Source organism: Trachurus japonicus, chromosome 9 (genome assembly GCF_045865225.1).
Source record: "Trachurus japonicus isolate A0001 chromosome 9, Traja_1.0".
Taxonomy (NCBI): Eukaryota; Metazoa; Chordata; class Actinopteri; order Carangiformes; family Carangidae; genus Trachurus; species Trachurus japonicus.
In genome coordinates, this window is record NC_140915.1 from 6,921,054 (window position 1) to 6,939,117 (window position 18,064).

At 39.9% G+C, this 18,064-nt stretch overlaps 2 protein-coding genes across 3 annotated transcripts in view; both read left to right on the top strand.

Moving 5' to 3' along the window:
- gramd2b (GRAM domain containing 2B) overlaps positions 1-18,064 on the top strand; it is a 339,132-nt gene that overhangs the window by 184,927 nt on the left and 136,141 nt on the right. The window lies entirely within an intron of this gene.
- LOC146980837 (GTPase IMAP family member 8-like) lies at positions 7,439-11,673 on the top strand. Its single transcript, XM_085785802.1, has 2 exons — positions 7,439-7,496; positions 8,918-11,673. The coding sequence occupies exons 1-2, from the start codon at positions 7,454-7,456 to the stop codon at positions 11,671-11,673; spliced, it is 2,799 nt and encodes a 932-aa protein (XP_085641928.1). The 5' UTR covers positions 7,439-7,453.

Below are 18,064 nucleotides of genomic sequence, written 5' to 3' on the forward strand. Positions count from 1 at the left end.
TACTTTGCCGGTACTTTATGCCTTTGTGGTCAGGTTTTGGCAGCATGTTAACAGTAACAACTCACAGTTAATGGGTAGGAATTATGGTATTAATTAATACAGAAACCTAATTTCACAATGATTACTACTTTTTTTTGAATATGTAAGGAGGAAATGGGGGGCATTGTCCAGCAAGAATCCATTATCCTGCCATTCCAGACAGGAAAGAGAGTTGAATATTAACAGGAGTTTACTAGAGTTACAGTTGAATATGATGAAGAGTTAAATGCACTTTATATGAAGATTTAGTTAAATTGTTATAGGACTAGAAACATTACATTTTGGCATAAAAACACTGAAGTGAAAGGGATATAATAATGTTGCGTTACTTTTACTAAAAGACAGAAAGTTGGGACTGAAGAAGGTTCCAGTGAAAATTTTAAAGGAAGCCTTTAAAGCAAGCTAGCCCGCTTTATTATTATTATTTAGGTATTTTTGCCATTGAGATCATTTCCAAACCACATAATTTTTCTTTGTCACTGAGAGTTGTTTTTTTGTTTGTTTTTTGATTTTCCATAAAAAGTTTTGGGTTGGAAATTAGTTTTTTTTTTTTTTTTTGCAGTGTTAGAGATGAGTGAATTTAGCATTGACTGGTGTCTGAAGCTGTTTATAAACTGGCTCAGGTAACCCTCAGGTTTTTAGTCTCTGCTTTTGACTAAGGTGTTAGAACCTGATAGCAGTGGGGACGAAGGTTCATGAGAAATGACTTGAGGTAGTTCTGGTTCATTTTTAATTTAGAAAAGGTGGTCAAATAATTAAAATGAACTAAATAACTACTACAGAATTTTAAATGAAAATACATATTTAATCACAATCAATCAATCAATCAATCAATCAATCAATCAATCAATCAATCAATCAAATCTTTATTGTCATATATACTGTACTGAAGACAGCGTCATACAGTACAATGAAATTCTTACTCCGTGATGATACCTCCGGCAACATTAAAAAGCAAGTAATAATACTATGCTATTTACTCATAGTCCCATCTTATTCTGTTGAGGTATGCGGATATGCATATAAAACAAATACCAACTAATTTTTTTTCTTTACTACAAAGGAAAGCCATACGAATTGTAAGCAAAAACCCGACCTTGAGCCAGGGTTGCCAGGTCTGCGGTCCTGAAAAGGCCTAATGTAACAGTATATTATCAGAACTTAAATTTTAACATGAGATACTTCATCTCAGATATTGACAATATTTATAATATTCATATACTTACAGTAAATAGTTACATATGTAGTATGTTTACCTTTATACCATATTTGCTGTACTGTCAGCTGCCGATACAAGCAGTTTTTTTAATTACCTTTATTCTGGTACACACATGGTTGTAGAGCAGCTGATGCGAGCATAGTTTTTTTTATTGCCTGTGTGTTCAGCTGGGGCAGTGCGCCAAGTGTTATCACACTACACGCGCAACTTTTTTTTTTCATCACCTGATCCTGTGTGATGATCCCTTGCACTACTGTACCTTCTATTAAATCTGAAAGGAGGCTGAAAATCACATGATGTGGTCTGTTCTAATTATACGTGTCAGCAGTCTTGAAATGTGTGTTTCTCTTCTATAACACGTATTCACATCTGAGGGGCAAAGTCTTTCCAAATGCTTCCTTCAAACGGTGCAGAACTCCATGGGAGGAGCAGGTGCTTCATATTCCTGCATGGGTTCAGATTCAAAATTCAAATAGCTGTAGAGGTCAGTGTCTGGGAGCATTAGCCCTGTGGCACAAATGACAGATTTGAATGTGACATAAACTAAACTCTTTACTCTCTTCCCTCCAGGTGAATGAGTCCTGATTTCCTCAGTGCTCATAATGGCATCTGCAGCACCAGGTGAGTCAGTGAAATCAAAAGCAGCCCTAATGTTTTTATAATTATTTAAAGAAGAACTATGCAACATTTCACCTAAGCTATGCTACATCTTTACCTTAATTAACCAGTTCCAGAGTCTTAGTGCTGGTTAAAGTCCCCCTCCAACGACCCTTTTTGGTTATTTTAAAGCATTCTCTGTGGTCTTTAAATTGTGATTATGATGTTTTCAGCCAAAATCACTAAACCTGTGCTATTTCCGAAGGCTCTCCTGCACAGCACCAGTAGCTCATTAGCAATGCGCCTCTGAGTGATGGGCGGAGACGGCGCTGCTCTGCAACCACCCAGCCACCCCCCTCGCACCCCACCGACTACTTACTTTTCTGCTGATAATGTCCTCTAACATCAGAATAATGCTACAGGAACATGTGAAAAGCTTGAAAAACACGATTTTCATTGGACGGGGTCTTTAAATCAATGATCAGAGCCTCCGACCCGGTGTCCCAGCTCTCGTCTCCATGGCGACACCGCCACACAAATGTAACGCGCCCGTAACCCATAATCTCTTGTTGATGACAGATAAGACTACACAAATATACACATGGTAACATGGTGGATGATAAATAACGTTATCCACCGCTCCATGGATTGATTTCTCACCGGCTTCGTTGTAAACAAATGCACATGGAGGAGAGGAGGGTTAGAATAGAATAGAATAGAGAATAGAGAATACTTTATTCATCCCTAGCAGGGAAATTCACGTTAGTCCAGTAGCTCATACAACAATGACAAAAAAGATGAACACAAAAATACATTTTAACAAGTGTTATATAAAACGATTGCAGCAGGAACAAATGATCTCTTAAATCTTTCTGTTCTGCAGGTCAGGGAGATGAGCCTTTTGCTTCGGCTGCTCCTCTGACCTGAGAGGGTTTTGTGTAGAGGGTGTTGGGGGTCACCCAGGATGGTCTTCAACTTACACCCCATCCTCCACTGAACCACAGCCTCTACCAGCTCCGCTCCCTCCCCCATCACAGAGCTACATTTTTTGATGAGCCTGTCTAGTCTGTTCCTGTCCCTGACCTTGATGTTGTTACCCCAGCAGACAATAGCAAAGAATGTAACACTTGCAATGACAGACTGATAAAACATACGCAGCATTACATTACATACATCAAAAGACCTGAGTCTTCTTAAAAAGAAGAGCCTGCTTTGTGTCCTTTTGTACACATAATTTGTGTGTACGGACCAGTCCAGCCTGTCATCAAGGTGTACTCCAAGGTACTTGTATGACTGAACCCTCTCAATGTCCACCCCATCCACAGTCACAGGCCGTAAGGATCTTTTGGACCTGCCAAAGTCAATAATCATTTCTGGAGAGTTCAGAGTTAAAGCATCTGTTTATTTCTTTAGTTACTGAATATACACATTTTTTAAAAGTTGAATTTGGCTTCAGTTCATATGACTATGACAGGTGGAAGTACTTGCTATTATTTAGCTTAGATACCAGTGATAGCATTGTTATTGCCATACCTGCACTTAGTGCTGGACAGAAACGGACAGTCAGGCTGTCAGAAGTCAGGCTAGGCAACGTGCTACATCACTCAGTCGTTTGGGTCAGTGTGTAAGTGTTGTGTGTGTGTGGAAGTGTACCAGTTGAGGTGGTTCAGGTGAGGATGCCTCCTGGGCGCCTCCCATGGGAGGTGTTCCTGGCACATCAAGCTGGGAGGAGGCCATGGGGCAGACCAAGGACCAGGTGGAGGGATTATGTCTCCAGCCTGGTCTGGGAACGCATCGGGATCGCCCAGTCAGAGCTGGACAATGTAGCCGGGGAAAAGGAGTCTGGGGCTCAGTGGTGGATCTGCTTCCCCCAAGACCCAACCTTGGATAAATGGTTGAAGATGGATGGATGGTTTGGGTCCGTTTACAGCTGTTTATTTCCTGTGTCTCTGTCGAGCACTACGTGCTGGTATGACTAACTGGGGGGAGAGCAGAGGATTACTAAGGGTTGGTCATTTTTACCTCATAGTACCCACCTTAAAAAAACTGAACTATCCCTTCAAGGTATCTTTTAAAGGTTCATGAGGCAAGAAATTCACATGCGTTTTAAGTTTTTTACTGCTAATGGGCGATGAAGCGTTAAAAACCAAAAAGAATGAGCCCACCCGCGTATCTCTCCGTTGCCTTGAACAGGCTGTGTGCTGCATAATGCGCTGCAATTCTGGGTCCGAATTTCCCGCGCTGTCCACGGATGTGACGTCAAATGACGCTGCATGCGCGTCCTCGACAGCTTCGGCTTTCCTCCGCTTGCGACCAGCGGTCGGCGGATGTCTTGCAGCCTGAACAGTTACGTGAGCAGCGAGTAGAGAAATAACGTCACTTTCTTACATTTTAATATTTTTTCATGCGAGAAAGTGACAGTTTAGATTCCCAATCTGTTGTCAGGTTATCCAAATAACGTCTGTAAGTACTAGATTTGCTCCGACATTTTTCGGAGGAGTGCAGAGCCACACACACGCAGCAGCAGCAGCAGCAGCGGCTCGTCACAGAGGCTGCAGCCGGGGAGCTGAGCTCATCGGCCAGGCAGCCTCTGTCCTCCTCCCAGGGAAGAAAACCAGCCGAGTAACTTCCCCACAGGTTTTTAGAGGTTTTCTGCCGGCTGGTTGAATTGTTTTTAGGAGATAAATGCTGGATGAAATCTAACAGTGGCACTGTGGCAGTCGGATTAGTTCATTTGAATGAAAAGTGAAGCTTCATGTGTGTGTGAGCAGCCTTGGGGCTCTGTACGTACAAAAATCACCATATTTAGGCTACTTCAATAAATAAATAAATAGTTTTACAATGAGCCGACTGATTCATCCGTGGTCAGTTTATCCAAACAACGCCTGTAAGGAAATTCTCCGACGTGTTCGGAGGAGAGCAGAGCCACTAGAGCAGCCGAGCGGCAGCAGCGGCTCACAGAGGCGGCGGCGGCGGCCGGTGTGCTGCTGACCTGATGCCTGGGCGGTCAACCTCCGGGTGTCGCGGTAAATTGAGCACTGTACAATGAGCGCGGCACGGCGCATTTACTGTTTATTAACAGCCAGGTGTGTGCGTGCGTGCGTGTGTGTGTGTGTGTGTGTGTCGTGAGACAGCAGGTAGAGGGGCTGACTGACAGAGATGAGAGATAGTGAAAGCTGTTCTTTTTTTCTGTGAGAGACTGCTGCGGTGGACACAAACCAAACTGTGGCGGCTGATTAATGGAAAACACTGGTATAGTAACGTTATGCCGTTTCCAATTCAGCCACAGTGTCACTGTCACGGCATCAGCTGCTGCTGTGGAGAGTTGACGCGCGCTCCCGCACCAGCTTGGCTGATGGCTGCAGTAACCCTGACGGCCGCTACGGCCGTTGTATCGCTACTGAGTTTTATTCCTCGATCTTGCCTCAAGCTCCTTTAATGTGAGAAACAATCCTAGAAAAGAATCTTTTGGAATCAAAAGTATTGATAATTCAGATTTGATCCACACTTCACTAACACTCAACTAAATTCAGTTTAGGTAAATAATACATTATTGGAAATGATGAATTATGTTTCTTAGTGCAGAAACCCTTTAAAGACCCACTCCCGTGAAAATCGTGTTTTTTGAGCTTTTCACATGTTCCTGTGGCATTTTTCTGATGTTAGAGGACATAGTAGCAGGGAAAGAAGTGCAAAATTGCATTTCTGAGTTTTTCTGCCTTCAAATTGCTGTGAAGCAATGGCAGACGCAAACTGGCAGTTTCAGGGAGCTGACGTGTCACAGCTCCAGGGGAGGGCACTAGTGCTACAAGCTCCCGCCCCGCTCTGCATCTGGCTCAGAGGTGAAAGGCTTGGCAGCTCGGTGTAGCTGTCAGGGTATAACAGGTATAGCTCACCTGGTAGAGCAGCTTGCACTGTGAGCAAGGACTATGTTCCAGTCTGGGATTGAATCCCAGTGTGGAGTTTTACGCTAAACGCGCTGAATCTGTAATTGTACAATGTCCAGCTGTCAGCAAGCGGGGGGGTGGGGTGCGAGGAGGTGGCTGGGCGGGTGCAGAGCAGCGCAGTCTCCGCCCACCCTCCAGAGGCGCATTGCTAATGTGCATTGCTAATGAGCTGGTTTTAACATGACCGAAAAGGGTCGCGGGAGTGGGACTTTAATGCTACCGTTGTTGATGTCAGTGATTTAAAAAAGACTCTTTATTTCTGCATACTTACAGATGGAAATTATCTGAGGCGCAGAAGCAGCCTTGGAGGGCTGCCACCTGACAGTGAGTCAAACTGAATTGAACCAGAGTGGTGTTTATTGTTTATTTGTAAGGATCACCATTAACAGCCCCCTAAAGCACCAATGGTCTTACTGGGGTCCACATTAAAACAATACATTTAAAAAACAAAACAAAGCAACAAAAACCTACATTCAACTTATCACCTATGTGCTGCTCTCATATCAAGAACAGATGTGGTGCAGCTCAGCTCGTGCCAGCTTGGTTAGTCCTCCAGTCAGCGCCCCTGACCAAAGGCACTGGCTCATGATCTGGAGTTGGTCCAGAAAAAGAATTTCACTGTACTAGCTGTATGTGACAAATAAAGTGCATTTACCTTTACCTTTAAATATAAGACTAAAATGTTCAGACCTTTAGTTGACTAAAACTTGACAAAATGAAAACAGGATGGACTAAATATAATCAAAAACTAACAAGGACAAATAGTTACCAAAATTACCACTAGAACAGCATTCTGGGTGTGTGTTTTCGTATTGTCCAGGTGTAAGAGTACAGAGTGTAGCGCTAAAGAGACTGCATCTTCGGTGCTTCTATTTTTACAGTACCCTATAGGCAAATTGGTGGGGTTCATTCATCTGCACCATGCTCACCAAAACTGACATTACTTGAATTTGCATCTGAATGAATGTAAACAACAGCAAAAGCTTTGAGCTATCACAATCCATTTTATTTAATTTCATGTACCAAGAAAACGACATACAACAACAAAATACATAAAACATGCTTTTGACTATTTCAGAAAACCCACAGTTTTCAATAAATAAATGAATTTCCTTCTTTTTCAGTGTCTGAGCTGAGGGTTGTTCTGCTGGGCAACAGCTGGTCTGAGAGGAGTTCAGTGGGGAACTTCATACTGGGAAACCATGTGTTCAACACTAAGGAAGAACCAGACTGTTGTCAGAGAGCCAGTAGACTATGGAAGGACAAACATATAGTGCTCATCAACTCTCCAGATCTGCTGTATCTAACCATCACTCAAGACAAACTGACAGAGTTTATAAAGGACTGTGTGAGTCTCTCTGATCCTGGACCTCATGTGTTCCTGCTGGTTCTACAGCCTCAAGACTTCACTGAGAGACACAAACTAAAGCTCTGCAGAGTCCTTCAACGCTTTAGTGATCAATCATTTGATCATTCACTGATACTGATATCAACACCCAGAGAGGAGAGTTCAGGTGAAAACTACATGAACCGTCCACCATTAAAACACATGATCAGAATCTGTAAAGACAGATACTTGAAGCAGGAGAACCTGGAACTTCCAGAGCTGTTAACAAGAATGGGTCAAATTGTGAAGGAAAACAATGGACATATGGAATGTGATGTTTTCAAGAAAGTATCATCGGGTTTACCATGTGATCAGGAAAACCTGAAACAAGAGGAAGGACCCATTTTTAACATTGCTCATACAAAAACTGTTGGTAAGTGCATGACATGCATTTATTTAATTTACTTTAATTATTGATCACTGAAAACAGAATCACACTGGTTGTGTCCGAAATCACACACTTATTCACTACTCTCACTAATCACTAATATACTGTAGGGAATTCTACTGTCTATAGAGAACTATAGTGAGCTCAGATGTAAAAACTCTTTCGGACACTACTCTGCCGCGCAGTTAATTACGTTATTACTGTTAGGTGCATTGAAACTTTCCAGAGCAATGCCAACCACAACCATGACTGCAATGCATTATAGTATAGCCTACTGTATTACTTAGTTGGAGACCATTGTTTGTACACTACTTCATACTGCATTGTGGGATACTATGTGTAGTGGAGCTACAGCAGCTATCGTGCATGGAACCGACATGGCAGGCATTTAAACTCCAGCCTCTCCTCCATATCTACCGGCAAAGGATATGCATAACTACATCAACAAAAGGAAATGCAATGGCAATGCAGGTCACACAGCAGATAATACTCACACGTGACTTGTATTAGTATGATACTGCACAACTGTACAGTAGCCAACTGCTTGACTGAAGGCAAGGCAAGGCAATTTTATTTGTATAGCCCGTTTTTACAAACAGTTTGTCTCAAAGGGCTTTACATGGCATCGTAGCAACATCCTCTGTCCTTAGACCCTCACATCCACTGAGGAAAAACTCCATGGAAAACCCTTTTAACAGGGAAATATCGGAGAAACCTCAGGGTGAACAACAGAGGAGGGATCCCTCACCCAGGACGGACAGACGTGCAATAGATGTTGTTACAGAAAACACACACCTTTTTTATTGTGTTACGTCACTCACACAATTTACGGAAATGTATTGCATTCACTCTTCTTTTTCTGAGTATAATTTTTTTTTGTTTTGTTTTGTTTTTCAAAAAAAATTCTGTTTTTCTGACTATTTTTTTCTGTTTTTCGTGGTGATTTTTAATGATATAGTCTGGCTTGTCAGGCTATGTGTCCCCAGTAAATTCAGATTTATATTGAAATGAAACTACCAGTTATTACACGCCACCTCTGAGTGTTTTCTATACTGCTATACTATGAGTCCACTATATAGGTCTTTTAATTCTCAATATACATTTGGACAGCACTACAAAATGGCGTAGTCACTATATAGTAAGTAGTGAGTGATTTTGGACACAGCAACTGTTTGCATAATTTAAATTAGCATTTTACATGATAACATAATAACAGCATCCTCTGCCTATCCTAATGAGGAAATTAATCATTAATTTCTGTTTAAGTAATAATTGATGAAGGTCAATATGATGCATTCTGCAACCTAATTAAATGTTTCATTTTTAAGGTTTCGTAGAAGGTGAACTGAGAATCCTGTTGGTTGGTAAAAGTGAGGACAAAAAGAAAACACTCTTCAAATTCATCACTGGCAGCAAACATTTTTTTAAAGTGAATCCACAAAAACAACGTGAGGCTGCCAGAGTAGAGTGGAGAGGAAAACCAGTCACAGTGGTGAAAACTCCAGACATGTTCAGTCTGTCTGAAGAAGCACTGGTGGAAGAGATGAAGAAGTGTGTGTCTCTTTGTTCACCTGGACCAAATGTTCTGCTACTTTTAGTGAAGCCTTCTGAGTTCACTAAAGAGAACAGGAAAACACTAAACTTCATCTTGAGTTTATTTGGTCAAGATGCTTTTAAACACTCAATGGTCATCATAACACACGAGGAAACTCAAACAAGTTTCTTTGTTCGCCTGCTGCTTCAAGACTGTGGACAGAGACAACACAACATGTTTGAAAATGACCACACATTGTTAATGGAGAAGATTGAGAACATTGTGCAAACAAACAAAGGAGCCTTCCTCACACTCACTAAAGAAACCAGGAGAACAAAGTCTGAACCCATGAAACCAGCTCTAAACCTGGTTCTGTGTGGGAGGAGAGGAGCAGGGAAGACTTCAGCAGCTGAGGCCATTTTAGGTCAGACAGAGCTTCATTCAGTCTCCAGCTCATCAGAGTGTGTTAAACATCAGGGAGAGGTGTGTGGACGTCAGGTTTCCCTGGTGGAGCTTCCTGCCTTGTATGGAAAACCTCAGGAGGAAGCGATGAAGAAAGCGTTCAGGTGTATCTCCCTCTGTGATCCTGAGGGCGTCCATGGCTTCATCCTGGTCCTACCTGTGGGTCCCCTCACTGATGAAGATAAAGGAGAGTTAGAAACCATCCAGAACACATTCAGCTGTAGAGTCAATGACTTCACCATGATCATGTTCACTGTGGAGTCAGATCCTACAGCTCCAGCTGTTGTTAACTTTGTCAGAAAGACGAGAGCCATCCGGGAGCTCTGTCAGAGCTGTGGAGGAAGATCTGTTGTTGTCAACATCAAGGACAAACAACAGATCCCTGAGCTGTTGGACACTGTGAACAAGATGAGTGTTGAAGGATCCAGATGCTTCACAAAGGACATGTTCACCAGGGCTCAGGTGGAGAGGGTTACAAGACTCAGAGCTGAACTTCAGGCAGTGAAACAGAAGAGCGGGATAGAAGATGAAGATCATGATCAGAGCAGAGAGCCTCTCAGGATGGTTCTGGTTGGTCGGACTGGGACTGGGAAGAGCTCGACTGCAAACACCATTTTAGGCAACAAACATTTTAATTCTAAACGCAGCCCAAACTCAGTCACCAAGGTTTGTGAAAAAGCAGCTGGAAACATCAATGGACAACCTGTTGTTGTGGTCGACACCCCCGGCTTGTTTGACACAACTCTGACCAATGACAATGTTCAAGAGGAGCTTGTGAAATGCATCAGCATGTTGGCTCCTGGACCTCATGTCTTCTTACTGGTGTTGGACACCAGTCGCTTTACAGAGCAGGAAACAAAATCTGTGGAGCAGATCAAGAAGTTTTTTGGGAGAAAGTCAACTGATTTCATAGTCATCATATTCACAGGAGGAGACAATTTCCAAGATCAGTCGTTTCAGAGTTTCATAGATGCGTATGATGACTTTGTCAAAAAACTGATTCGTGACTGTGGAGGCAGATACCATTTGTTCAACAATAATAATCCAGAAAACCGCGAACAAGTCACTGAACTGCTGACCATGGTTGAGACCATGATAAAGAAAAATGACAGCAAATACTACACAAACAAACTGCTCCAAGAGGCTGAGGCAGCCATACAAAATGAGTTTAGGAGGGTCTTGAAGGAAAAAGAAAAAGAGATGCAAAGAGAAAAGGAGAAACTTGAAAGAAAGTATGAGGAACAAATGCAAGAAATAAAAACAAAAATGTCAGAACAGACAACAAAGATGGAAGACGAGAGAAAAGAAAGAGCAAAACAACTTGAGGAAAAAGAAGAAAACATCAAAATAGAGCGTAGGCAAAGTAAAAGGGAAGAGGAAAAGAGAAAAGAAGTGGAAAGGAAGTGGAGAGAGGAAGAGGAAACTAAAGCAAAGGAGTGGGAACAGAAACTTCGAAATTTAGAGCAAAAGATAAAAACAGAAGTCAAAGAGACTGACAAAGAACTGGAAAAGAACAGAGAGGAGATGAGAAAACAACGAGAAGATTGGGACAATGAACGAAAACAATGGTGGGTCAACCGTCATGAGGAGGATAAACGGAGACAAAGGGAAGAAATAGAAAAACTTCAAAAACTCCAAAAGGAGTATGAGAAGGCAAAGGAGGAAGAAAAAGAAAGAAAAATAAAAGAGGATCAGATGCGAAAAGAGCTGGAAGAAATGCAGCAAAAACAATTAACAGAAAATCATACCAGAGAGATAGAGAATATTACAAACAAATATGAATCAGAGGCCAGAACGAGAGCTGAAGAATTAAATGAGTTCAAACAGAAATATGAAAAAGACTTTGCTAGTATGATGATGAAATTAAAAGAAAACAGAGACTTGTTGATTGAACAGTTGATGAAAGATAAATGTTTCAAGAAAGAGTTTGAGAAACAGAAGCAAAAGCAAGAACAAGAAATGAGAAAGTTGATACATGAAGTTTCAACTCGAAACAAAGATGGGAAAGAAATTGATGTTTTAAAGACAAAACATGAGGATGAAATTAATCTCTTGATAAAGGTGCATGTGAAGAAAGAGGAAGAATGTTGCATTTTATGAGATGCAACAACAGATTTTAGTATCAAAATGAAAAGAACCATTGCGTCAAATCCAGCCATGTTGTTATGGCTGGATGCTGAAAAAACATTTGACAGGGTCAAATGGCCCGATTTATTTTATACTTTACAAAGTTATGGTTTTGGACCAGTTTGCATGCAGTGATTTAGAGCACTTTAATATAAACCACTTGTCTGTATTAAAACTAATTGAATTATGATCCACACAGCAAGGGTGTTGTATCAAGGACTGAAAGTGCCAAAATTAAATAAATAAATACACCATTAAAGCAGAAGTAAGCGGAGTGTTTGTGTTAATCTAAGTCTAAAATAGTTATATCTTCCGACAGCAATCACTTATATCCACCTTTTTCCGAACGTCAAAAACGTAGCCTGTTTTGCCGGTTTTGCTCTTCCGGTGGGTTTTATGTTTACGTTTCCATGGTTTCAGTAGTCGCGGTAAATGCATGGATTTTTTCATCACACCAGCTTTTAACAGTGGATATCACACAAATTGACATCCGTGTTAAAAGCCAGCGTTAATAGATCCATGCGTTTACCACAACTATGACAACGACTGAAAACCATGGAAACGTAACAGTACAATTCCACCAAACCGGCAAAACCAGCTTCCGCGTTTGCCCATAGATGACGTTCAGAAACTTGTGGATAGAGTGTTTGGTCTGAAACACGGGTCTGTCAGTCACTCTGCTCTGCTGTAAGCCGAGGAGAAAACGTCTTGTATACTTCCTTGTATCCTACAACCTTTATCCAATGAGAAGAGAGAACGGCATGAAGGGCTGTGTGTGCAGCCAAGGGATGCGCGTGAATGTGGTGATGTAGGGACGAGGACCAATAGATATAGTATAAGATGAACTGGAACAAAAGTGATGCAGCTCCCTGAAACTGTATGACATTCCCAGTAGGCTACATGTGATGCAATTCAGAAAGACTGGAAAAAGGAAGGTTTAAAATATCTCTGTCAATATAATCTCCCTGATTTAAAAAAAAAAAAAAAGGTAATACAAAATTGTTTATAACTATTAAAGAAAATAGATTGCAACAAGTAGAGGTACATTTTAGGGTGGAAAGTACAGAAACCTAATTGTTTTTGTTTGAACAACTGGCTAAAGGACTTTATAGAATTAATGATGATTGATCTGTACAGAGAATGTGTAGATGGACCTTGTGAGCTACTTGTGAGAAATGCACTTAAAGAATGGTTGTAAATGATACAGTCAGTATATCAATATGAATTGTAGTTTTGTGGGTATAAAGTAAAACCCCCTCAGGGGAATGTTGACACAGTGATTGCCTAAGTTTATTATGTTTATGTCAGTCTGTAGGTCATTGGCCGCTTTGATTGACAGGTGACTGCTGCAACAGTTTGAAAGCTGTTACCTGTCCTGGTGAATGTCTTTGTGGTGTGGGTCTATGCATTGTCTTTGTTATAGGTTGACCTCAAAAAGACACATGTTGACCGCACACGACTGACCATCAGAGAGGGTCAGACTCAGTAACAGAAGTTCTTGGGAATAAAGGTCAAGAGTTCACCGGCACCTTTGTATAAATCAATGTTGTAGATTAAAGTTATATTTGTACGTATTGGTTAAATATTACTAACAAAAACATTGTTTCAGTTTCTTACATTTTTTCAGACAGCTACTTAGGTTAATGACATGCAAAACAAAAGAGTGTGATGATTGGTTTAAGCATAGTGATGATGTCAATGTTTTACTTTTAGATAGATTTTTGCATTATGACTTTTACTTGTTCAGAATGACTCAACCTTATGTATATAAAAAGCCACCTTGACCATATCTTGAGACCAGAACTGATGCTTTGATGATTTTTGTACATTTTGTCATTAGGTAACAACACAAGCACAAGCAAGATGTCTACTAATTTGTACATGGTTGTGTTGGTAAAAAGACCATACCGTTTTCATGTTCACCACTGGGTGTCAGTGTTTCTAAGAATAACCCATATATGAGAGGTGAGCAGGAATAGATTGATGTCAGTGCAGATTTATCATTTGTTTTCTTTGTTATTGTGAATATGTTGATGAAATGAAATGGTATGTCAATTATTTTAATCCCAACAACCCTACTGCTGATTACTGACTTTATTGACTTTCTCTTGCTATTATTAGCAGAACTCAAGAAGCCTTTTGATGAGGTTAAATGTATTCAAACAATCAATCAAGAAGTCCAGTTGCCTTCAGTTCAGCACTTAAAGACTATTAGAAAATACTTATTTCAGACCAAATGTAGACATATTGCTGGGTGATTCATGTGTTAGACTTATATTGTTTTGTCATTTCTACTACTGTGTTTGCCATTATAGTGGGCTACTTTATCATTATCATTATTGTTTTTTTTTTTGTTGTTTTTTTTTTTATTATTATAAATACTTAATACAACTTATGATATTGTAACATGAACAAATGCTTCTCTGGGACTTCATGTCTCATTGTTTTTGGCATACTTTGAGATCTCAAATTTGAAAAAGAATAAAGTTAACCTGGTTAAATTGGTTAGACTGGTTGGTTTCTGTTGCTTAGACCCTTTGCTCATTGTTCAGTGTTTAGTTTAGGCGCTCCTTCCTGCATGTCTAGACCGCTGTAAGCGTGTCACATAGCCTATATTCACACATACACACGGAAGTAAATTGGTTTCATTTGTTTCACTGTGATCAGACAGCTAAAAAAAACCCACAACAACAAACAAAAAACAGATTTATGGAAATTCTCTGAGGTAAAATCTCTTTTATTTGGCACCGATTCATCCTCCTTCTCTCCTCCGTTGCGTTCCCGACACTCGTGGATGAATGAACAGATGGACTAAAAGCCTGTTCACTCTACAAACTGAGAAATTACCTATATGGTTTTCATCACTAAGGAAAAAATGTAAATTCAAGGTTCAATCAATGAATAAATCCTAGTTCAATTAGGCTAAAGAGAAGAGAAAATCAAGAAGCTAAGATAAAAAAGTCTATGTATGGCCTACATGAAAATGTCTATAGGCCTATCTCTGAAAATGTCTGTCTGCATTTCTGCAGCAGTTAAACAAGAAAGAAGCAATAGAATGACATTCTGATGTTTTTGTGGTTGTGTTAATGTCTGACTATTAGGTAGGCTATAGTGTGAATCGTGGGTCTCTATGGTAAATAACACACACGGAGGCAAGGCTGCTCTAACCCTCCACTGGATCTGTTTGGCTCGGATTACATTTCTGTGATTGTGGAGCAAAAATAATCTGTGATATCTAGTTTACTGTACTAATATAGGCCTATCATTGGAGTGAACAAGAGAAGAGTATTTTTTTTAACTTAAATCTTTATTTAAATTCATCATCAATGACATGAACAAGAGAAGAGATGCAAGTCAACCCTAGAGTGTAAACGTCATTGTGGGCGTGGCCGCGTTGATTGACAGGTGACTGCCGCGACAGTTTGAAAGCCGTTACCTTGGTGACTCTTTAGCTGAACATGACTGTTGCTGAGCTCGTTGTTGTCGGTGTCTTTTGGAGGATTTCAGACAGTTTGGCTCGTTGCTGTTCTCCAGTTTTGTTGGTGAGTGAAATTATAGTATCATTTTATTACTTTGACACTTCTAACGTATCAATGTGTGAGCTCATTTACATCTGCTAGATAGCTTAACGTTAGCTCGTTAACTAGCTAAGCCTGTGAGTATGGCTAACGATGGTAACGGGAGAGTTTGCTTTGCTCGCCATATTATTAATTTAACCGGCAAACACCGCGGTCTCTGCTCCCCCAGCTCCACCTCTTATTCAGGTTGATGACCATTTTCACTCAGGATGTAATGATGTGAACAGTGAATGTAGGTCTGTGTCTCTGCTACATGTTGATGGGTTTATGGTCTATTAAAGGCAATGGACCGCAGGAAGCAAACATCCAGAATGAAAGTGAGTTGAGTGGAGCTCAGGCTGTGTCCATCTGTCTGAGAGAGTAGTAACTGAGTCTGGTGAGTCTTATTTACTTCTCTGTGTTTTTTTTGTGTGTGTGTTTCCCTGTCGTCATTTTGTGTCTTTTCTATATGTCATAATGCATTTTTAATTATGTTCTTTCATCCTTTTGGTGGGCAATTTCTGTCTCTTATTGCTTACCTGCAGCAGTTTCTTTGTCATCATCATAACATCACTCTTGTAGTTGTTTTTTGTCTTATTGCTTTCTACGCTCGAGGGTTCTTTTTTGTTTTTTTGTTGTTGTCACTTTGTATTGCTTTGTACCTTTGCTTTTTATGCTTTTCCTCATATTTAAGTGGTGTCTGTACACTGAGCTGCATCGTCTCTCGGTTTGCAGCAGATGGAGCTCTAACATAATGAAATAAGCTCCACACATTGTAGTTCTTGTTATGTTTTGTTTGTTTGTTTGTGTACACTTTTTCTATTAATGCTGGTTTATCTGAAGAAGAATTGAGTTATTGTGAAACACACGGGTTATAACTGTTATACAACCAACTCGGTTCAATGAGACTCTCAGATAGATAGATAGATAGATAGATAGATAGATAGATAGATAGATAGATAGATAGATAGATCTAGATAGATAAATTCATCAAGGTGATGTCTGTTCAAATTACAATCTATATGACACATGTCTCGTCTGTCGGTGCTTCACAGATGTAAGCTAAAGCTCCGTCTTGATGTTTTATGCATAATCAAAAGTCATTATAGTCCGGAAACCGTCATTTAATGGAAATCTTTGTTTATGAAAATATTTATCTCAAGAAGAATTAAGTTATTGTGAAACACATGGGTTATAACTATTATAAAACTAACTTCGGTTTAAAATGAGACTCCCAGGGTTATAGATAGATAGATAGATAGATAGATAGATAGATAGATAGATAGATAGATAGATAGATAGATAGATAGATAAGTTCATCAAGGTGATGTCTGTTCAAATTACAATCTATATGACACATGTTCCGTCTGTCGGTGCTTCACAGATGTAAGCTAAAGCTCCGTCTTAATGTTTTATGCATAATCAAAAGTAATTATAGTCCGGAAAACGTCATTTAACGGAAATCTTTGTTTATGAAAATATTAGGTCATCAGTGACAATTTTGTGAAGGGGTAATGAAAAAATATTAATAGACTATTTGCCACAGTTGGTTCTTCTTTTATTTCATTTCATCACACCCTTCTCAGGTAGGTAGGTGTAGAATTTCACTTTCAGCATGGGCGTGGACTGATGGCGCAACAACACATGAAGCTGCGGGGAAGAAACATGAACAATAACTTCATAACATAAAGAGTAAAGATGAAGTACATCAACCTTGTAACTGAATGAACGGACAACGTGATTATTTCAAAGCAGGTGAATGCAAACTGACCTCAAGAAGGGATTATTGATCAACCACAGGTGAGCGTTTAGATTCAATTTGAGGATGTTACTTCACGGACTGATAAGAAAACGGCTGTATGTGACTTTTTAGTACTTTACCAGTAGGCTATTTTATCTGTATTTTACTGTATGTGGACAAATTTTGCTGCAGTGATAATGTGGTAACTTGTAAGAGAAAGTCATTTCTCAGGTGTGTAGCCTACTGTATATGAAAATCAAAATGCAGGTTGGGTGTGGTCCTAAGGCATACATCAAAACTTTAATTTATTGGTGCTTTATTTCTGGTCAATACAGGCAGGAGTGAATAATTACTTTTACTGCAGGCTGATTAAGTTAAGGGACATTTAATGGATTGGTGGCCGTTGTGCTGAAATAGAGGGCTTTGTATTTAAGGAGAAACCAAAGGAATGTTTTAATTAAAGTAGTCAGAGTGGTTTCTCTGAGACCTTGTAATGGTTAGGTTTTAATGATTTTATTTCTGATCGGTAGCACATGAAACTTATTCCCATAAGATTCCAGTTAAAAACAGGAGGAAGAAGAATTCACATTTATCAGATTTCAATATGTTCATAATGAGGTTTATATGATGAAAAAAGTTTTACGTAAAGATTTGAGAGGTTTTTTTTTATCATGAAGAAAGAGCTTCATATGTATTGGGCTAAAAATATATTTTAAAAGTACATTTTGAACTAAAAAAAAAAGGGGGGAAATGATGGAATTAGGGGATATAGCCTAGATAATTATGGTATTACAAGCTTTATACTTTTTTTTGCATTATGATGTGTGTGTAATGCTACATGTTAGATTTTTTTTCTTAATGTCTGACTTTTTGCAGTGACAGGATTTTTGTGACAGATAGCCTAACAAATTGAGCGCTTCACAGTCTGTGAACCTGTTTGCCTACAAGTTTTCTGTTACACACCCTTGTTTGTCCTTATCTCATCGTGTGGGGCCTTATTCTATCATCATTTCCTCATTCATTCTGTCCATCTCAAACTGCAGATCAGAGCAGATTCATTTGAAGA